This window comes from Elephas maximus, chromosome 18, assembly GCF_024166365.1.
Source record: "Elephas maximus indicus isolate mEleMax1 chromosome 18, mEleMax1 primary haplotype, whole genome shotgun sequence".
NCBI lineage: Eukaryota > Metazoa > Chordata > Mammalia > Proboscidea > Elephantidae > Elephas > Elephas maximus.
In genome coordinates this window covers 72268203-72290328 of record NC_064836.1, presented here as the reverse complement: position 1 = coordinate 72290328, position 22126 = coordinate 72268203, and the positions used below count along the sequence as shown (strand labels likewise).

The 22126-nt window shown below is 35.7% G+C and overlaps 2 protein-coding genes across 6 annotated transcripts in view; both read left to right on the top strand.

Annotated features, from left to right (window-relative positions):
- SENP7 (SUMO specific peptidase 7) overlaps positions 1-8571 on the top strand; it is a 175075-nt gene extending 166504 nt beyond the window's left edge. For 2 of the 5 annotated variants that reach the window (XM_049858317.1, XM_049858316.1), the window contains 5 exons: positions 604-656; positions 2170-2213; positions 2312-2380; positions 3858-4008; positions 6645-8569. In XM_049858317.1, coding sequence (XP_049714274.1) covers positions 604-656; positions 2170-2213; positions 2312-2380; positions 3858-4008; positions 6645-6782 — 455 coding nt within the window. In that variant the 3' untranslated portion in view covers positions 6783-8569. Of the gene's footprint in view, positions 1-603; positions 657-2169; positions 2214-2311; positions 2381-3857; positions 4009-6644 lie in introns of those variants that run through there. The other 3 variants (XM_049858319.1, XM_049858315.1, XM_049858318.1) reach the window with 3 other exon arrangements.
- A 3533-nt stretch (positions 8572-12104) lies between these two features.
- Positions 12105-22126, top strand: part of IMPG2 (interphotoreceptor matrix proteoglycan 2) — a 102979-nt gene continuing 92957 nt past the window's right edge. Inside the window, exons 1-2 of the mRNA XM_049858314.1 lie at positions 12105-13362; positions 13753-13998. Coding sequence (XP_049714271.1) covers positions 13278-13362; positions 13753-13998 — 331 coding nt within the window. The 5' untranslated portion in view covers positions 12105-13277. The remainder of the gene's footprint in view (positions 13363-13752; positions 13999-22126) is intronic.

Sequence of the window (22126 nt, the reverse complement as noted above, 5' to 3'; positions counted from 1 at the left end):
TCTTAAACACACTGCCCCTAAGCTTCCCATCCAGTCTTTCTAGTTGCCATTGTCTATTTGATCTCACATAGATAATTCTTTAAAAGAGCACAATGCTCAAAGCAGATACACTTTACTAATTAAGCTATTTTTTGGTCCAAAGAAGACATCAGGGGATAGTTTTGGTTTAAGGTTTAAAGATTAAAGATTATCTCAAGGCAGTAGTTTTGGGGGCTCATGCAACCTCAGTGGCTGCAGAAAGTCTGGATTCCATTGAGAATTTGGAATTCAAAACAACAGCTATTTTAATTAGTGAGCTAACTTTAAAGATTGTCTTTTTATGGGAAACTGGCTCAGCTAATTGGCATTTTAGAGTTTGGCTCTGGGGTTTATGTATTGTCTAATAATAGCCAGCCATTGTCAGTTTTATCTTTTGATTGGATTTTGTTCATAATATTAACCATGAAAAATTTAAATAGATCCCATGTGTGTGTGGGGGTGTGTGTGTGTGTACATTTATATTTAATTACTACTGGGCATACAAAATTACAGTTTAAGCTCATCTAAATTGTCTGTGTTAGAGATTCATTAAAGATTCATAATCACTTTGTTATTTCTAACTAGATAGTGATCTACATACTACTTCAACACTATCCTTGGGTGCAGAGGATTCCCAAGTAAGTTGTGTTCTTTATAGATATGAAGGAAGGAAAATTGATGAATTTATAATGTTAATTATAAAGTATGCCATAGCTAGGTGGGCTGTGGTGGATATTGGCAGCCCATAGTCATATTGTGCTCTTTTTTGATTCTTTGACAGTTTTTGTGGGAGTGGGAAATAGAGCAAGAGATTTATCATTTATTCTTGTATCTGTTTATCTTGCTTTTAGCTCCCTAGTTTTTCAGTCTTTTACCTGATGTTCATCGTGGTCAACTGCTTTTCTAATTTTTGAGGATCACATTTACTTTTGTTCTTCAATTATATCAGCAGCTTTTTTGAACTTAGTGTTATTTATTAACTTCAGCAAGCATGTTTTGTACTAATTTCTATTATTACAAGTTGTGGTTCAAAATCATTCAGAATAGACTCAAGGCCAATCTGTGACTCCCAAGGTTAGATAGAGTCACTCTTAGCTTTTATTTCTGTGAGCCTCCAAGCTGGTGTGCATGGTCTAAATTTGGTGTCCTTATTAAGTAATCCATTAAAAAAAACCTGTTGCCTTTGAGTTGATTCCTACTTGTAGTGACCCTATAAGACAGAGTAAAACTACCCCACAGGATTCAAACTACCAACCTTTTGGTTAGCGGCTGAACCCTTAACTAGTGTGCCACCAGGGTTTCCTTATTGATTAAAGTAGCCACCAAATGGGTTTTTGTAGGTGCAGACAGCAGCAGCCTCCCTGTTATAGGCCGTGTCTTTACTACCAGTGGTCTAGGGTGGGCAGGAAGAAGGAGGTTCCTTTTCTGTTGTCACAGTGGCAAGATAGGGAATTCCTTCATGCTTCTAGGGTAGGTTTCCCAAATAGGTTCCTTGGAACACTAATTCTAAGATACAGCTTATGATAAAAAGTATTTTAAAGTCAGTTAAATTAGGTAAAACCTGCGTACTGTACCTGTCTTAGACATTCACTGTGCACATTGGAATTACGTACTAAGGAGTCCTGCATTAAAGAAACCTGTTTAAGTTTGAGTGATCTATTGTTTCATAAATTTATTTGAACAAAAACAATGTCAACAATAAAAATAATAACTGCCCCCCATCCCATTCCCCTTGATACAGATTAATACTCTGCTTCTAGTGCCTCAAAGGCAGGAAATGTATTTTTACTGATGCCATAAATTGAGTTAGAGAATGTATATACAGAGAGGTTAAATTAACTTGTTTATCTTGGCCTAAGATGCTAACTCTGAATTGAAGTGAAGTTCCAGATTGTTTTTTAGGCCATGTTGAAATTTCATACTCCTTGAGGCCACGTGTAAAAGCGTATAAAAAAGTCCTGTTTTACCAGTATAAAAAAAAAATCAACTGATTTTTGAAAAATGAAATTCATTCACTCACTTCAGATGACGAAGAGAACTCTTACTTGAAATATCGATTTCAAAGTCATTTGAAGCATTTTAAGGAGTTGCTGAGTATTAATTTTTCAAACTAGCTTTAATTTCAAAGTCCTAAAATTCATGTTATTTCAGGGTACCGAGACGAATATATCAGTACCAAAGAAAATGTGTAAAAGGTAGGTATATACTATAATAATAATAGAGTTTTTCGAGACATTTACCTATACTTCATACACAAGTATGTACATCTTGATTTCTTTTTTGCTTTTCATAGGCCATGTATTCTCATACTTGACTCCCTGAAAGCTGCTTCTGTACAAAATACAGTTCAGAATTTACGAGAGTAAGTAATGACAATTTTACCCTTCAGTCTGTTATATAAAATTCCAATAATTTTGAGCCTATCTTAAGTATTACTAAAAAGACTACATCAGGGATTATAATTTATTATGCATTTAGATGAGGTCTGTAAACCTAATCAATAATAAATTAGCCTATTGTGTGTCAATATTCAAGTATTAATATTTCTCAAGGATTACATCAGAAGTAAATTAGGAATTTGTATTCAAAATTGAACAAAAAGCATAATTTCACAAAGGCATGTTGCAAATATTATCAAAAGTACCTGTGAAGTTAAAAGGAACACAGTCTACAAGACCCCCTCACTGCTTATACCAATTGCAGGTTCAGAGGGTTCCCCAGACCGCCCTCAAGTTTGATGATTCACTAGAAGGACTCTTAGAACTCATTGAAAGCTGTTATACTAATGGATACAGTTTATTTCAGCTAATGGATATGGTTTAGTACAGCTAAAGCAATCAGCCAAGGGAAGAATTACGTACGGCAGAGTCCAGGAAAGTACCAAACACAGAGCTTCCAGTTGTCCTCTTCATGTGGAGTCAGGACACTCTTGTTTTTCCATTATCAGTTTGTGACAATAGGCACAAATTATTGCCAGCTAGAGAAGCTCACCTGAGCCTTGGTATCCAGAGCTTTTTTGGGAGTCCATGATGTAAGCGTGGTTGATTCCCCACACGGCTTAGCTCAGTCTCCAGACCCTCAGGAGATCAAGCTGATACTGTGTGGACCCCCAAATCCCACCTTACATCACATTGTTGGTGTGGCTGAAAGTTTCCACCCTAAATCACATTGTTACTGTCTGGCTGGGTCCAGGCCTCCAGGTACTCCTGGCAGGCATGACATTTTATGGGTTTAGAGATTACCTCCAGAAGCCATCGCAAAGACCAGACATATTTTTGGTTCAAGGTCAATTTCTTTACTACACAGGCCACCTGCTAGCCTTTGGCCAAGGCTCTTTCACAGCAAAATGATCATATGCCCAACATTTGGAGAGGAGATGGAATGATTTAAAGAAACAACTAATCTGTCCTGTAAACCTGTTACATACATTTTCATACCTCTTCAGAAAAAAAATAACTGTTTAAAATTCTTATCATTACACATTTGTGTGTGTGCATGCCTGTGTGTATAATTTTGTAATTTACTGTGGCCTGGAACAGTCTAGCAGTGAAACTTTTAAAATCACTTGTTCGTTTATTTTGTAATATGAATGACTTTAAGTATTTGAGTTATGAATGTTGAGTTGTTGAAAAAAATCTAGCTTTTATGAAAATCAGATTTTCTTTTAAGTAGTACTAGTGAAGGCTCAGAAAATATAATTTGCACTGTTAAGGTTTAGCCTTTGGATATTTGGCTTGAGATAATAACATCTGGTAGCAAATGTTTTTTCACCTTTGTGAAAGTGTTGCGAATGGTATGGAGATTTCTACTTGAGTCACTCTACTTCTTGATGATTTCAGGTATTTAGAGGTAGAGTGGGAAGTCAAACGAAAAACTCATCGTGAATTCAGTAAAACAAACATGGTGGACCTATGCCCTAAAGTTCCTAAGCAAGATAATAGCAGTGATTGTGGAGTGTATTTACTACAATATGTGGAAAGCTTCTTCAAGGTATGTGAAGATATAAGTAAGTTGTTTATTCACAGTTACCAGCATAATCACAAATCAGTAGACAAGCAAAGAGGAAAATGTTACTGGTAATCATGAAAAAAGAAAAGAGAAACCATAGAAATAGATGCACAGATGATCCAGATGTTTAAAATTTTGAAATGATTTAATTAATATGTTTGAGAAAACAGAGGCAAAGATGAGCCAAATGGATGAAGAGATGGAGTCTATTAAAAAAAAAACCCAAATGGACATCCTAGAACTGAAAATGTGTAATGATACATGTGAAATTAAGAACTTATTGGAAGGGTTTAATAGCAGACTGGATACAGCAGAAGACAGGGTTAGTGAACTCGAAGATAGGACAATAGAAAATATCCGAACGATCGTTCAGGAAACCCTGGTGGCATAGTGATTAGGTGCTACAGCTGCTAACCAAAAGGTCGGCAGTTCGAATCCGCCAGGTGCTCCTTGGAAACTCTATGGGGCAGTTCTACTCTGTCCTATAGGGTCGCTATGAGTTGGAATCGACTCGACGGCATTGTGTTTTTTGGGTATCGTTCAGAAAAAAAGAATATAAAGAAGAGAACAGAGCATATGAGACACCTGTGATACAGTCAAAAGGCCTGCTTTACGTGGAATTGGGTTCCCAGATGGAGTGGAGGGAGAGAGGATGGGGCACACCCCTTACTTGAAACATACCCAAGAAGAGCAGACAACCACAAGGTGGATAAGTACAGTGGCAAGCATGGGTGTTATTTTTTAGTTCACCAGAGTCTCTATAGGGATATTAAACAAGAAATTTTAAATGGCAAGGAGTCACTCTTTGTTGAACTGTCAACTCATTACTTAATCCTTACTCTCTTATTTATGAAGATGGATTTAGGAGCAGGGTATTTTTGACCAGGAGCGTGCTTGGAAAGTGCTTAAAGGTACTTATAAAGCATAAGGGTTACAGGATGCAGTTACAATTTTGGCTTTTTTAATATTGGGAAAGAATGATAATATATAGAAGATGGTACACATTTTGGAAACCATTAAATATCTGTGATTTTTATTTTTTCCTTTTATTTCACATTGGAGCTTCATCATAGAATGAGTTTCAGTTCTCAAGTATTCTTCCCAAAAGACTTGATTTTGTTTCTTGAAGACTCAAAGTGCCTTATTGTTTAACACGTTCTGAGTCTGCTACATAATTCTACTTTATGTAACCTCATCAGTGGAATATACTTCTTATATAAGTTGTAGCACCATTCCTAGAAAAAAACTAAAAAACTAAACCTTGTGTTTTGCAAATTTGTGCAACAATTTAACTGAGCTTAGGTTGAAAAGATAGCCTTAGGACAGACCACGCAAAGCCTATGGAACTTTGTAATAAACCCTAACAAAACTATAATAATTCTAATAAAAATACTAATACAGTTAAATTTCCACTGGCATTTGTTTGTAGATCATAGTCAGTTCATCCTTTTAGCCTTATGCCAGGGCTGTTAATTCATTCAAGATGTAAGTCTTTCTCAGAAGAGCTAGGTGGTGCCCAGCCACCACCAACGACAGCCCTGACAGGGAACACAACGGAGAGTCCCTGACGGAGGAGGAGAAAAGTGGGGTGCAGAATTCAAATTCTAGTAAAAAGACCAGATTTAATGATCTGACTGAGACTGGAGGGACCACGCGAGACATCATCCCCAGACTGTTAGCCCAGAACTGAAGCCATTCCTGAAGCTAACTCTTCAGGCAAAGATTACACTGGACTGTAACACATAAAATGGTACTGGTGAAGACTGTATTTCTTAGCTTAAGTAGATACTTGAGACTAAATGGGCAGCTCCTGTCTGGAGGTGAGATGAAAAGGCAAAAAGGGACAGGAGTTGGTTGAACGAACACGCCAAATCCGGGGTGGGAAGGAGTGTGCTATCACATTATAGGGATAGCAGCTAGGGTCACATAACAATGTGTGTATAAATTTTTATATGAGGAAAAAAAAGATGTTAAGTGCTTCTTCTAATAGTCAATTTCATCAAAATTATAAACATGATCCGGGGTAGCCTTCTTTAACCCTTTATATTCAAGCACGGAGGGAATGTCTTTGGCATGTAAATCTACACTTGCAGATTCCTCACTTAGCTTCCCCAGTTAGTGGTTCTTGAAAACACTAACCTAGCCTTTTCTTGCACTAAAAGAAGACACTTCTACAGAATTTTCTATTTTTATCTGAAGAAGTTGTTCATACACTGCTAAGCCTTTCTCTTTGTTTTCAAAATAATAGCATGCTGCAAAAATTGTGTTCAAACAACCTGACTTCTACATTATGGTGAATCATTCCCCTATTTATCAATGCCATTTGAGCTAATTAAACATGCGTCATAGCAGAATACATGGTACTTAGTTTTGATGTTCAAAAGTTAGCAATTTAATGAACAGTGTTTTAAATTGACTTGTGGTGATGGTTGTACACCTCTGTGTACGAAAAACCATTGAATTGTACACTTTGAATAGGTAAATTGTATGGTACGTGAATTATGTTTCAATAAAGCTCATTTTGAAAAAATTAAGTTTCTTGTAAAAATGAAATTGAAACAAAATTTGAAATTACGGTGCTAAAATGATTGCATTTTTTTTTTTTTTTCTGTCATTAGGATCCAATTGTTAACTTTGAACTTCCAATTCATTTGGAGAAATGGTTTCCTCGTCATGTAATAAAGACCAAACGGGAAGATATTCGGGAGCTGATTTTGAAACTTCACTTACAGCAACAGAAGGGCAGCAGTAGCTAGTTAATCTCTACAAACATGACATAGTTGTCCTACAAGATTACTGGAAAGCTGCTTACCGGCATTTGCATTAGCCAGCTCACAAAGAAGAGAAGTAACTTGCAGTAGTTTTATAAATCATTGAACATTATTTAAAGTATATAAGATCTATTGTTAGAATTGTTGGGATCTCAAACATGGAGTGGGAATGGGGGCGATGTAGATAAACTTACTAAATAGAAATTAAAATTTCATAAATATTTGATATTTTTCTGAGTGAAGATGCTTGGATCATGCAATAGTATATGTAAGGTGGCAGTGTTTTTGTAGATACTAAAACCACGTGATCTGTCCTTCCTCGTGACTGGGAGTTGAAGGGAGTTAGGTTCTTCCTGGTGCCAGCCCCAGTGCTTGTCAGTTTTGTTGACAAGTCACATCATATTGTAATTCTATTCTTTGCAGCTCAAGCATGCAGTATGAATACTGTGTATTTTTTTTTTTTTTAAAGAACTTAGTATCAGACCTTCAGAAAATGCCATTTACGGCATCCCTTCTGTATAGTGTAAAAGAAGACGTTCATAATGTTAGGAAGATGAAAAAAATTCATTCTTTCAACGTAAAAATTCATTCTTTCAAAGTGCAGCTTGTTATACTGCGCGGCTGCTAGATGGACCCGTCAGTGACTGTGCTCTAACTGTGATCATCTTCTTCACATTTCCGTTGGCATCATATCTGGGGATTTGAGAATTTAATTGATTTAGGGTGATGGTTGGAATAAACTAAAAACTGGATTTTTTTTCTATTTCTTTTAGTGTTTTCTTTCTGAAATTAGAGAAAGTAAAAAAAGAAATACCCCCCCCCCAAAAATTTAGCTATCCAAGATAGGTTTTTAAAAATGATATCTGTAGCTGCTCAACTCAATGTAAATATTGACTCCTATGTTATCTCAGAATGTATGTATACAATTTCTATACGTATAGAAGATAAAATTGGTGTCCTCATAACTTTAGCAAAAAACCCCCCAAATTTCTCAAAGTACTATTTATTAATTGTTAGAACTAAGTATATAATTTTATACCTCTGTTTACCCAGTATTCATCTGCAAAGCCAGATTGTTCTCATTGCTTTTTTATTTTTAGACTGTAGTTTTTAGAGACCTATGATCCCTGTAGAGCTTAATTTTTTAAGTAACAGTCCTACTGAATTCGTGTGATGATGGTGGTATTATATCTGAGTAAACGCTTCAGAACCTTCTGATTTACTCTAACATTATCAGGAATATATTGTATTTTCTCAGATAAGAAAAATGTTCTTTTAAGAATATTATTTTAATCTGCGATAAACAACTCTTGACTTTGCATTGTAACTGTGTGTAAAGCGTGAAACAGACACTTTAAGGTAAGGCTAAAAAGGCCGAACATTTTATTTCAAAATCATGTGAATTGAGGTTGTCGGTTGAGCCTCAGTGTCCTTGACCTTGTCACCATCTTTATATTGTTAAAGATATTTGTCTTTTGGAGATTTCATATAAAGATGGTTATAATTATATAATTCATTCCTAATTTATGTGTGTATGTGGGGGGACTTTTTTAGGTGATGATTTTTAATTATTTTTTTATATCTAATTTTGGGTACAGTGAGTATATAAGACATCTTCTTGTGATTTCTTAACTTTTTCATTTATCTGTTTTTCAAAGATACCACTGTCGTTTATCATGTATTGAAAATTGTTTAAAATTCATTTCCCTAAATTCATGTGAAATAATGCTTTGAGAATATCAACATTTTATATTAAACGTGTTTCCAGTTCATTAAATTGAAGTGTAATTTTTTCTTAAGAAACATGAGTAATCACTAGAAATAACTTTCCAATTATGTGCTATCCAGTGAATATCTTATAACTGATGCTTAAATTAATTTTTCTTCCTATTTTAACAAACATGTAGTTAATTTGAATGTCATTTTGATTCAGGGAACATTTTGAACATCTATTTATTTAGCAGGTATATTAAAAAAAAAAATGAAAGCTATTAATTCCTGTGGCATTTATAGTCTCATGGGAGAATGGACATATGAACAGTTTTAATGTTCTCTGTTAAGCGCAAGCAGAGTTGTTATGGGAGCACAGAGGGGAGCTCAGCCTAAGGGTGTGTGTGTGTGTGTGTGTGTGTGTGTGTGTGTCTGGTGGATAGTGAGAGGGTTGTCTATGGACAGGGAAAGCCTTCCTAGAGAAGATAATGCCATTGTTAATTCATAACTCTTGGGATTAAAAAAAAAAATGGTAGCTTGCTTTTTATTTTTTAAAATCCTACTCAGTAATTTAACTAGGACTTAGAAAAGTATACACCCATTGACATCAAGTTGATTCCGGTTCAGTGACCTATCGGACAGAGTAGAACTGCCCCATAGGGTTTCCAAGGCTATGATCTTTCTGGAAGCAGACTGCAACATCTTTCTGCTGCAGAACAGCTGGTGGGTTTGAACTGTTGACCTTTCAGTTAACAGTCCAGCACTTAACCACTGCATCACCAAGGCCCCTTAGAAAAATCAACTTCTTTTTATGCGGGGAGGGAAAAAAAAGTGTTATATAAAGCCCTTCCTAATCTCGTTCCAATTTATGTTCTATCCTCGTCCTATATTCCACTGTCCCCCTACTTTTTAGTCATAAAATTACCCATTGTGCTATAAATACTTTTGTGTTAGCAACAAGCTTAAAATTTTTTTCTCACGGGGAAATGATCTTAGGTTTTCTTTCTTTCGATACTGTTTCTTTGGAAATGTATTGGGTTAAGGTAAATGTGGATTGGTAACTGTCTTCAGCATTTTTTAATTGTGGAAAAATAGCCTTTAACTGTTGAACTGATTCTGGACTGGGAGAAATATGAAGGGACATGCATACTCTGAGCGCCTGACTGACCAAACCAAAATCAAACACACTACCATCAAGTCGGTTCCGACTCGTAGTGGCCCTATGGGACCGAGTGGAACTGCCCCATAGGGTTTCCAAGGAGTGCCTGGTGGATTCCAACTGCCGACCTTTTGGTTAGCAGATGTAGCTCTTAACCATTATGCCACCAGGGTTTCCTCCTAACTGACCAGAGCTGTGTAAAACCCTATTGAAAGTCATATGCCTCTGCTCCTCTCTTGTAACTGAGGTTGTTTTTGTGGAAGTTTGGAAACTTGCTCAGGTGCTGTTAGAAGACGTGGTTTTGTGGATATGAGGCTTCCTTATGCTGGTATGGCCCTACTACTGATGGCACCTCCCTTAGGAGCTGGAAATCAGGATCAGGACTCCTGAAAGGACTCTAGATGAAGCTGTACTTTACTTGATACTATTATGATAACGTTCTGTGTTTCCCGTGCTGTATTCTCCTACAGAATAGACCTGGAACCACACTGTGGACTGTTGTCCTATGAGTGTGAATGTCACTTTACAGCCAAGACCATAGATGGTCGTGTGGCGTGGACATTGAAATATTGTACCTCTACACCTGCCTTGCACAAGTTATTTCCCCTCCTAGACCACCCTTTTACTACTTCTTGTGAACAGTATTTTCAAAATCTAGCTCAAATGTTACCAACTCTAGGAAACTTTGCCCAAAGCTGCTCACAGAGTAATTAATTCATTCCCTCTTTTGCCCTCCCATAGCAACTTCTGTATACCTCCCATTGTTTTTTTACAGTATCTGTGTACATGTTTTTCCTTTTATATTATAAGCTTCTCAAGACTGGAAACATTTTGTTTTTCCTGTATTGAGTATGTCAGTAGCATATGGTAAACATTCAGAAAATTTTTCTGAGTCAATAAGTGATCCTTAACTGGTCTGGAATTAAGGTATGAATGGAGGAATCTGGCACTCGTTACCTATGCTAAAGCTCAGAGTTTTTTCTTACCTGCTTCTAATCTGGGGACATGTCTTGAAGCATAACAAGTTTCAAGGGCTATGATGAGATTTTAAAATATTTCCCAAAAAGAATCTCCTTAAATCAAAATCCAAGAAATATCTTTTCTGAATAATTATGTTAGATAATCTTTCATTTGTAAGTTAAAAATCCAAAATTCTGGTATCACTTCCAAGGTATATTGTAATCTATCTCAACCTTTTCTGCCTTCCTTCTCAGCCAGGGCTTTGAACCAATTTGTTCTGGTTTGAACCCCTTGAAAATTCATGTTTCCACGGCAGGTATACTGAACTAGGATCTACATTTTAACAAGATCCCCAGGTGATTCACTGTATAACTTTCTGGGAACTGTTAGAAATGCAAATTCCCAGCAGGGGTTCAAATTGGAGGGAACCCTGGTTTGAAGCCCAGTTTTCAACCTGCTTATTCTGTGCTCCTCCTGTTCTTACTCTAACAAATTACATCCCACTTTCCCTATAAACCATGTACTTTTCCACCTTACTGTCAATGACCATGACCAGGAATTTCCTTCCTAGCTCTGAGTCCCCACCACCAACCGCCCCACCTCTGCCAATGTAATGCCACCCAGACCATTTAAGACCTGGCTGAAGTGTTGCCTTCTCCAGGAAACTCCTTCCACCTTTCCAGTTGGGATTAATTTTGCTTTTGGGCTCCCATGGCACAACCTTATGGTAGTCTCACCTACTGCTTTGTATAATAGGTATAGTTATAACACTGCAGTTAGAAATTCTAATTGTATCAAATACCAACTTAAAATGAATTTATAAAATGATGAGCCTATTTATGAACAAATGAACCTGCTGAATTTTCCTTTTTTTTTAAGCAGTAGAGGTTTCTACAGTTTACAAACTGTATTTTAAAGAAAATAATGTAACATTTTAAAAGTTCTTAAGTAAATTCCCTATTTATAATATAATTTAGGGAAATTTTATTCCATTCTGAAGCTTGAACAAAAGGGAATTCCAAAGCTTGAAACCTCTTTAAACTATGAACAATTGTAATACAAGACAAATAATACATAGAACATGAAGAATTTATGAAGAATTTTCATAATTCTTACTGATGACCCCATGATGCAGGCAGAGATTATCATATCTATTGGTGAGTAAACCAGCTCAAAGAGTTTAGGGGATTTGCCCAAGATCAAACCAGGATTTGAGCCCAAGTTTCCTGAATCCAAGTACAGAAAGTTACTCAGGATACCATGATGCTCAGAAGATTTTTCTGACTTTTTGGTCTAGGCCATCAGGAAGAATAATTTCCAATTGATTTTTTACCTAAAATTTTTCCTTTGTTCTGAATTGTAAACATGGAGCTTCTCTCAAGACTTTAAACACTGACTTAGTAAAATCTTCAGCTATTTTTCACCCACTCTGACAATAAAGTTTGGCAAATAATTTCTTAGAAAGATACCAATATTTTGCAAATGCACATGTATTTAATGATAGCTGTTGAGATTTGTTAGCTTTTATAAATGATGAAAATGTGGTTTATTTGAGGCTGTATTGAAAATCATACTTGATGAGTGTTTCCTGAAGCATGAAAGAACATTGAGGATGATTTAGCTGTCACAGTTTACAATTTTCAAGAGAAATGTGCTTTAGACCTTTATAAAATATCTTTAGGTGCATTTCCCCAAACGTACATGAAGTAAGATTTAAGTTCATTGCCATTTGATAGTAAATCCTGGCTTCCATGGGGATTTTGACTATTTCCTACTAGGTATATTTGATAAAAACAGCTGCCCTAATACAGAGAATCTCATCTGATCCCGTTGTGGTAGAGGAAGTCCTCTCCTAGTTAAGAATTTCATATGTAGATAAACATACTGGACCTCATGTTTGATGGCGCATTAAGCACCAAAGTTATCAAATGGCTGTCATTTATTTTAAGTACATAGTATGTGCCAGCCCAATCCTGAGCATTTTCTGTGTATTAACTAATTTCATCCTCTGAACAGCTCTACCATGAGTTAGCTTTACTATTCCCATACCATTTTATAGACAAAGGAGACATAGTAAGTGGTTATAGTGAAAGATTTTCAAATCCCTCCTCAAGGAGGGAAATTTGCAAGACAGGGGCTTTATTACAAAGACAAGCAGCTCCAAGAAAATGAATTTTGTTCTGGATGTAACTCTATATTAATGAAGTAGATAGGTACAGGCAGTCTGGCATTTTATGCTTTTACATCTTAAGCCATAGAAGAACTTAGAACACGTGAACCTATCAGATTCAGAAAAGTTGTACAAGCTCAGTGAGTTATACGTGAAACATTATTCCTAAGTAGACTGCTTGTAAAAGGTAAAGAGTGTTAGTAAAGAGCTTAGCTAGCTAGATTAAAGAAATTGTCTCTGCCCATCTGTTCTAATTAGCTTACCTCTCCCGCCTTCATAGCATGTTGGTTATTTCAGGAAAGAAGTGAGAGGTACCTTTGAAAAAGGACACCATTTTTATTTGAGCTAATTTATAATATTTTTCTATTCTTAAACTTTTAAATGCTAGAATTTTCCTGTAACAATTTGTTACAGGAAGTTTCAAGGCTTTGGGTGCTCATTTAAGGATTTTGTCCTCTTCATTCCATTGGTTTTAGCCCAAATGATTATGTTTCCTCTTTTTGGGAAGACTTTTCTGGGTATTTTGATACTTGTCCTGATAAAAGGAAACCTTCTATCATTAACAGGTATTTTAAAATTTAATTTGTTTTTCTCTTTCTGTATATCTCTAGTATATTCTTTCTAAAAATAGCATTCTTTATGTGATTATGTGTAAGTTTCAATATCTTTCCAGTAATTTTAGCTCTTCATTAGAAATTTCTGGTGAAGCCTTACTTTTCCTCTTTTCCTGTGTTGAAATTGGATGTATACTTGATTTCAGTAACAATCTTCAAATAAAGGAGTGGAAATGAAATAGAAAAAAGAATCCACTCCCCTCTTCCTTAGATACGTACACGTCTATACTCTGAGCATTGACTCTAAAATCTAAATGTTGCACAAATGCCAGTTTTGCTTGGTCACCTTTCATGCTGTATCTTATTCATCATCAGAAGCCTGGTTATGTTTTCACTCTTTAGTGCAAACCTTACCTTTCGAGGAGATCCAAGAACCCAAGAGTTCATTTTTTTTTCTCCTCACGGACTCGGAAACCCCAGATCCTCCTCTGTCTACCGAAAAAAAACAACCTTCGGATCACAGAGAAGCTGAGAGACGGTCGTTGCTCCGAAGAAGGAGATCTCTGTTTCCTAATGGAGTAAAAATCTGCCCAGATGAAAGTGTTTCAGAGGCTGTGGCAAATCATGTGAAGTATTTTAAAGTCCGAGGTAAGCTACACCCACAGCCCACTGCTGCAAACCCTTGAGCTTCGTACATGAATTCAAACATAGTTCTGTCACATTTGTTACATCTCATTATAATTCAAAATTTGTGGTAATTTAGACAGGAACTGAGCCAATTACCTTCTTTCAAGTAGCTCTGCAAAAAGGATTTACTAAAAATATAGTATTAAGCCAGTTTCAGAGGAAAGTTTACATTGTTTTTAAGAGGAAATATTTTAAATCTTTTTAAGCACTTCAGGAATACCAACTTATGTTATTGGATAAATAATAATTTTTACTTCTTCATCATAGTAATTTAGCTCATTGTGCCCACATAGTATACCTACCAAGGTATTACCTGTTGGCCTAATTTAGTTATTTTATGTGTATGAAATATAATCCATTTCTATTTTTTATAGTTTAGTCATCCCATAGAGTTCATGCTGGTTGCTCCCTACATGTGTATGTAGCTGGTTGGTCTCCATAAATGTTCGTAGGTCTAAAATGATGACACTTCTCACAATGGAACGTAGAGCAACAACAATGAGGATTTTTATTTTGTTTTTAATTAAACAATATTATCCTTGGTCTCATATTTTTTACTATGTGAAGGGATTCTGTTTCTCATATATACTAACCAGAAGATATAGATGTCTCGGTGTATACCAGTGACAATATCCCTTAGCCATTTGGAGGACTCCCAGACATTGTGTTTTTGCTGCTCAAGAGCCAGTAAGAAGCTAGTCATCGTGTGATGCTAGTAAACTAAAGTGAAAATAGATGACGAAATGATAGTGAAATCAGGTTTGTTGAAATATTAATTTCACCCAGTTTTCAAAAATATAACAAAGGAAATAGTACTCTTTACCATGACAGTAAAAGCCAAGTCAGCATTGTTACGATCTTGATGTGCTGTGCCAAACACGAGGCCCCTTGTCAATGATCCCATTCGTAGCATCTGTATTTTAAAATCAATTATTCCAGGAATACTTTAAATTTTTTGTTGGCTTTCTAAAATAATATCTCTTGAATCTATAAAAACTTGGGCAAAGCAATTAAAAAGCATAATCATATACCTTTAATGATCAGTTATTTCTTCTTCACTGCTTACCCAGCAATTGAAATATCTATGTATTTTGGGTATGTATTTTGATCTATCTAAAAATAATATAAAGTAAAAATCAGGTAATAGAAATCATATCTTGATAAATTATAAATGTCATTTTCATGTTTATTCAGTTCCTTTACTCTCCACTCTCTTTAGATTATTACCACTTTTGGAGGTACTGGCACTGGGACTGGGTTGGGTATACCCTGTCATGGTAAAGAGTAGTATTTCATTTGTTACGTTTTTGAGAATTGGGTAAATTGAATATTTCAACATAGGTCTTGATTTTGAAGAGATGGATTTGAGACGATTATGCCCTTAGAGAGATTATGTCCTGGAGAAGAATATTAGCAAAAAAAGAGGAAGACCCTTAATGAGACGGATTGACATAGTGGCTGCAACAATGGGCTCAAACACAGCAACAATTGTGAGGATGGCACAGGGCTGGGCCATCTGTTGTACATAGAGTCACTATGATTTGGAACTGATTCAACAGCACCTAACAACAACACGCCTTTAGAAGCAGATGTTTGAAACTTGGAGGAAGGGATCCATTCAATGTCCAACCAAGGATCTTAGCTATTTCCACCAAGCTAATGGTTTGCCCAATTTTGTCTTCATAAATTATTTGGCATCAATTGCTAGTTGGAGAAACAAATTTTGAAAAGTATATTCATATAACTGAGAAGCAACTGCATTTTAACTTAATGATTTTGTAAAATTGACCAGATACCTAGGGCACTTGGAGTGCAGTGTAATAGACTCCTTTCCCTCTTTTTTTAAAAATCGTATCTGTAGTTGGACCTTTTAGAATAAAGCTTTATTGAGGTATACTTGATGGATTATAAACTGCACACATTTAAAGTATATAATTTGATTAGTTTTGACAAATGTGTTTATCCTTGAAACTATCATTGTCAATTAAAAACCCACTAACCCACTGCCACTGAGTTGATTCCGACTCATAGCAACCCTATAGGACAGAGTAGAACTGCCCCATAGAGTTTCCAAGGAGCGCCTATAATGAAATTATCAATCACCCCCAAATATTTTCTCACACCCATTTATAGTCTTTCCCTTTCTCACCACCTCCTCTTACCACAGTACACAATCATTGATCTGCTTTGTATTATTATATATTAGTTTACAATTTTTACAATTTTATGTATAAACAAAATCAAAAAGTATGTACTTTTTTTTGTCTTTTAGTGTACTTGTTTTGAGATTCATTTGTGTTTTGTTTTGTTTTTTGGTGTGTGTGTGTCAATAATTTGTTACCTTTTATCATTGGGTAGTACTCCATTTTATGGATATACCACAATTTGGAACATTTGGACTATTTTCAGTTATTGGTGATTACAGATAAAGCCGTCATGAACACTTGGGTACATACAAATCATTGTATGAACATATGCCTTCATTTCTATTGGGTAAATACTTAGGAATGGATGGTTAGGTCACATGATAGGTATTCCAAAAAAACCCAATGCTGTCGAGTCGATTCCAACTCATAGCAACCCTATAGGACAGAGTAGAACTGTCCCACAGAGTTTCCAAGGAGCACCTGGCGGATTTGAACTGCTGACACTTTGGTTAGCAGCTGTAGCACTTAACCACTACACCACCAGGGTTTCCATGACAGGTACAGGTTTAAGAAATTGCCAAACTATTTTCCAGTGTGATTGTGTTGTTTTACATTTCCACCAGCAATGTATGAGTGCCCTAGTTTCTTCACATTCTTGCAATACTTGGTATGGTCAGCCTTTTTTAAATTTAGCCATCCTAGTGGTTGCGAACGGATATCTTGTGGTTTAATTTACGTTTCCTTAGTGATTAATGACTAAGGATATTGAACCACTTTTCCTGTGCTTATTTGTTATTTGTATACTTTCTTTGGTGGAGAAGAGTCTATCAAAATGTTTAGTCCATTTTCTAAAAAATTGGGATGCATGTCTTATTATTGAGTTGTAAGAGTTCTTTATGTATTGTAGATAACAAGCTCTTTGTCAGATATACACAAATATTATTTCCCGTTCTGTGGCTTGTCTTTTCATTTTCAGTTCTTGTGAAGTCTAATTTATCTTTTTTTTAAATCAGGTTTTTGGTGTCATATCTAAATTTGCCTAACTAAAGGTCACAAAGATTTTCTCCTATCTTTTCCTGTAGAAGTTTTATAGTTTTATGTTTTACATTTAGGTTAATGATCCATTTTTAGTTAATTTTGTATATGGCGTGAGGTATGGATCACAATTAAAAAAATTCTTTTTGCATATAGATAGCCAGTTGTTCCAGCACCGTTGGTTAAAAAGATGACCCTTTCTTGCTTTTGCGCATTTGTTGTGAATCAGTCTCCCGTGTGTGGTAGGTCTGTTTCTTCACCCTTTATTCTGTTCATTGAGCTATTTCTCTCTCTTTATTCAAACCCATACTGTCTTATTACTGCAGCTTTTTAACAAGTCTTTGAAGCAGATAGTGTAAGTTCTTTAACTTGGTTCTTCTTTTTCAAATTTATTTGGTTATGCTAGGTCCTTTCCATTCCATATAAACTTTGGAATCAGCTTGCTAATTTCTACAAAAAAGGCTGCTGGGATTTTGATTGGTATTGTGTCGAAGCTATAGATCAATTTGGGGGAGAATTGTCATCTTAACAATATTGAATCTTCTGATCTATGAGCAGGATATATTCCTCCATTTATTTAGGTCTTCAATTTGCCTCAATAATGTTTTGTAATTTTCAGTGTACAGGCATTGCAAATTTTTTGGCAGATTTATCTTTAATTAAGGATTTCATTTATTTTCATGCTATTGAAAATAGTATTTTAAGAAAAATGAATTTCTGATCTTTGTTAGTATATAGAAATATAAGTGATTTTTGTATGTTGACCTTTTACCCTGCAACCTTACCTGACTTATTCTAACATTTTTTTTTTTTTGTAGATTACTTACGTAGACAATTATCCTATTTATGAATAAAGGCAGTTTTACTTATTTTCCAATCTGTGTGCCATTTATTTCTTTTTCTTGTCTTATTGCACCAAATTGATCACTCCATATGCTTTGGGCTCCATAGCTCTGAAAGGAAACTATTACCCTGAAAAAGACTTTTTTCCATATTGCATTTTTATGTACTGGGTAAGACACACAGCCTGAGCCCTAGTAACAGGATTAAAGAGAGATTAAATGCTGGCGTTTTTTCCTTCAAAAAGCTGTCATTATGTTTTCCCTTCCCCCATCAGTTTCCAGGGCAGGTTATCTTCACCAGAAGAGAGATATTTATAGTTACTTATATTTTCCAAAACAGCAGGTTTTCTTCAGCAGTAATTAAAAGCTACAAAAATTGTGCAACAAGGATAGGAAAGCTGTACTCTAAATTTGTTTTATAGGATTCTGAGTATGTCTAGTGCTAGGCCAAACAGTGAAGTGTGTGACATTTGTCGTGGTGGCCGCTTGCTTTCCTTAGTACCTCTTTCCCTGAAATCGTGGTGATTTTGCTCTGCTCCCTACTGCCTGCAGTGCACTATCCAGTTTTTCCTGTCTGAGCTGCATGAATCCTCCAAACTTCCCCTAAACTCTCCCCCGCATCGAAATGTTACTGTTCTGAATTCTGTTATTCCAAGTAGTCAATCGGATCTTCTTGTCAGATAGCTCCCAATTGAAAAGCCGTTGAATAAAGTAAGGACGTGTTACCTTTTCAGAGGGAATTGTATTTTAAAAACAGTTTAATTGAGATGTAATTCGTGTACCATACAGTTCACCCATTTAAAGTGTACAATGAGTTTTACTACTTTCACAGATGTGTGCAGCCATCATCACAGTTCAATTTAGAACATTTTCATCACCGCAGAAAAGAAACCCTAGTTCCTCAAGTAGTTAAACATAGAATTACCATGTTGTTGTTTTTAGTTACTGTGGAGTTAGTTCAGACTCGTGTTGACATAACAGAACTGAATGTTGCCTGGTCCTGTGCCATTTTCATGATCATTGGTATGTTTGAGTGCCTTCCAACCTTGGAGGCACTATATCAGGCAGTATTCTGTGGTTATACATCGGGTTTTCATTGCCTAATTTCCGGATAGATTGCCAAGCCTGTTTTAGTATGGAAGTTCTGCAGAAACCTGTCTACCATGGGTGAACTTGCTGGCATAGGAAATATTGGTGACATAGCTTTCAGCCTCACAGCAACACACAAGCCACTATAGCGTGATGAATTACCACATGACCCAGCAATTCCACTCCTAAGTACAAAGCCCAAAGAATTAGAAGCAGGGATTCAAACAGATACTTGTACACCAGTATTCATTGCAGCATTATTCACAATAGGCAAAAGGTGGAAACAATCCACGTGTTCATCAACAGATGAATGGATAAATGAAATGTGATATATACATACAATGGAATATTATTCAGCCATAAAAATAAATGAAGTTCTGATACATGCTATGATATGGATGAACAATGAAAACATAATGCTAAGTGAAATAAACTAAACACAAAGGGAAATAGATTGTATGATTCTACTTATATGAAATACCTAGAATAGGCAAATGCATAGATACAGAAAATAGATTAGTGATTACCAGGGGCTAGGGGAAGAAGAGTGGGGAATTATTGTTTACTGGGTACAGAGCTTCTGTTTGCAGTGATGACAAAGTTTTGGAAATAAATAATGGTGGTGGTTGCACCAAAAAAAAAAAAAAAGGCTTACTACCCTGTGATAGACTAAATAATGTCCCTTCCGCAAAGATGGCCACAGCCTTGTCCCTGGGACCTGTGAATGATATTTTATAATGGCAAAGGGGATTTAACAGGTGTCATTAAATTTTGAGATGCCAAGGTTATCCTGGATTACCTGGGTGGGCCTGATGTAATCACAAGGGTCATTGTAAGAGGAAGTCAAGAGATCAGAGTCAGTGTTGTGAGATGTTATGAAGGAAGAAAGGGGTTAAAGTGATGCAGAAAAGAGCCCATGAGCCAAGGAATGCCGGTAGCCTCTAGAAACTAGAACAGGCAAGGAAACGGAATCTCCACTAGAGCCTACAGAAGAAACCAACCCTGCTGACACCTCGATGTTAGCGCAGTCAGACTGATTTTGGACTTCTGACCTCTAGAACTATAAGAGAATAAATTTATATTATTTTAAGACAGAGGGAAAAGAGAAGATATCTTTACTTCTTCCATATTCCACAGCCTGAAGCAACCACTCATCTACTTTGTTTTTATAAAATTGCTTATTCTGGACACTTCTTATAAATGGAATTAAATAATTTGCGATCTTTTGTGACTGGTTTCTCTCACTTAGCATAATGTTTTCAAGATTCGTTCATGTTGTTGATGAACATTTTTGATGACCAAATAATATTCAATTGTTTGTATATACCATATTTTGTTTATTAAGCAGTTGATACTCAGCTGTTTCCACCTTATTAGGTTGAAGATTACTTTCTATTCCTAGTTCACTGAGTGTTTATTATGAAAAGGTGTGGATTTTGTTGAATTCTTTTTCTGAGTCTATTGAAGTGATCATGTGATTTTTGTTTTTATTCTATTGATATGGTATATCACATTAATGGATTTCCAGGTGTTAAACCAACCTTGTATTCCTGGGATAAATCCCACTTGGTCATGGTGTATACTCCTTTTTATGTGTTTCTGGATTCAGGTTGCTAGTATTTTGTTAAGGATTATTGATGAAGGGATACTGGTCTGTAGGTTCCTTTTCTTGTGATGGCATTGTCTGTTTTGGGTATTTTAGTAATACCGACCTCATTGAATAAGTTGAGAAATGTTCCCTCCTCTCCTATTTTTTGGAAGAGTTTGTGAAGAAATGGTATTAATTCTTCTTCAAATGTTTGGTTGAATTTACCCTGTAAAACTATGTGGGCTTGCAGTTTTCCTTGTGGGAAGCTTTTTGATCACTAATTCAATATTTTTACTTGTTTTATAGGTTTATTCCAATTTTCTGTTTCCTCTTGAATCAGTTTCCATAGATTGTCTTTATAGAAATTTGCTCATTTTATCTACAATTGTTTGTAGTAGTTTTTTATAATCCTTTTTATTTCTGAAAGGTCAAGAGTAATGTAGTTCTTTCATTTCTGATTAAAGTAATTTGAGTCTTCTTTTTTTCTGTGTCTGTATAGCTAAAGGTTTGTCAGTTTTGTTGATATTTTCAAAGAGCTAGTTTAAGTCAACGGAATGAATTTTGATGGAGATATTTTAGACCCAGCATTGAAATGCTGAGAGAGCTTTTTGTAGTATGTAGGGAGGCATCCCCCAAACCCTAATTTGTTAGAGACTGTGCTACTATTCTGTAAATCCATGAATTTGGTAAAGAGAAGGCCTGCTGTAAAATCTGGTATGTTTTTTTTTTATCACTTCTGGTTGCTCCCCAGTATTATCTCCAACTACCTTTCTTCAGTGCCTAAGAATACTTTTCTAAGATTTTATTATGAAAAGTTTCAAAACGTACCATGAAGTTGAAAGGATAGTATAGTGAGCACCCATATTCCACCACCTAGATTCTATAGTTAACATTTTATTAGCTTTATCACATATCTATCTATCCAACCGTCTTATTTTTGGGATGTATTTTACAAGTTTTAAACATTAATATACTTCCCCCATGTCACTTCAGCAAGAATTTCATTAAAGCTCAATGTTTGTTTACTTTTTTAAGGAAAATTTGCATAGAGTGAAATACAGAAATATTAAGCACACCGTTTGAGAATTTTGACAAATGCACGCACTATTGTAACCCAAACCTCTACCAAATTTTGGAACATTAGCACTGCAGAGGGCTACCTGATGCCCCTTCCCAGACAGTCTTCACACCACCCCACCCCCAGGCAACTAGTCTTCTAATTTTTTTTTTTAACCATAATTTAGTCTCACCTATCTGAGACTTTATAGAAATAAAATAGTATGTAGTCTTTTGTGTAAGATTTCTTATGCTCAGCCTAATATTTTTGAGATTCATTCATGTTACTGCATGAATTTATTCCTTTTTATTTTATCATATGACTTTATCAT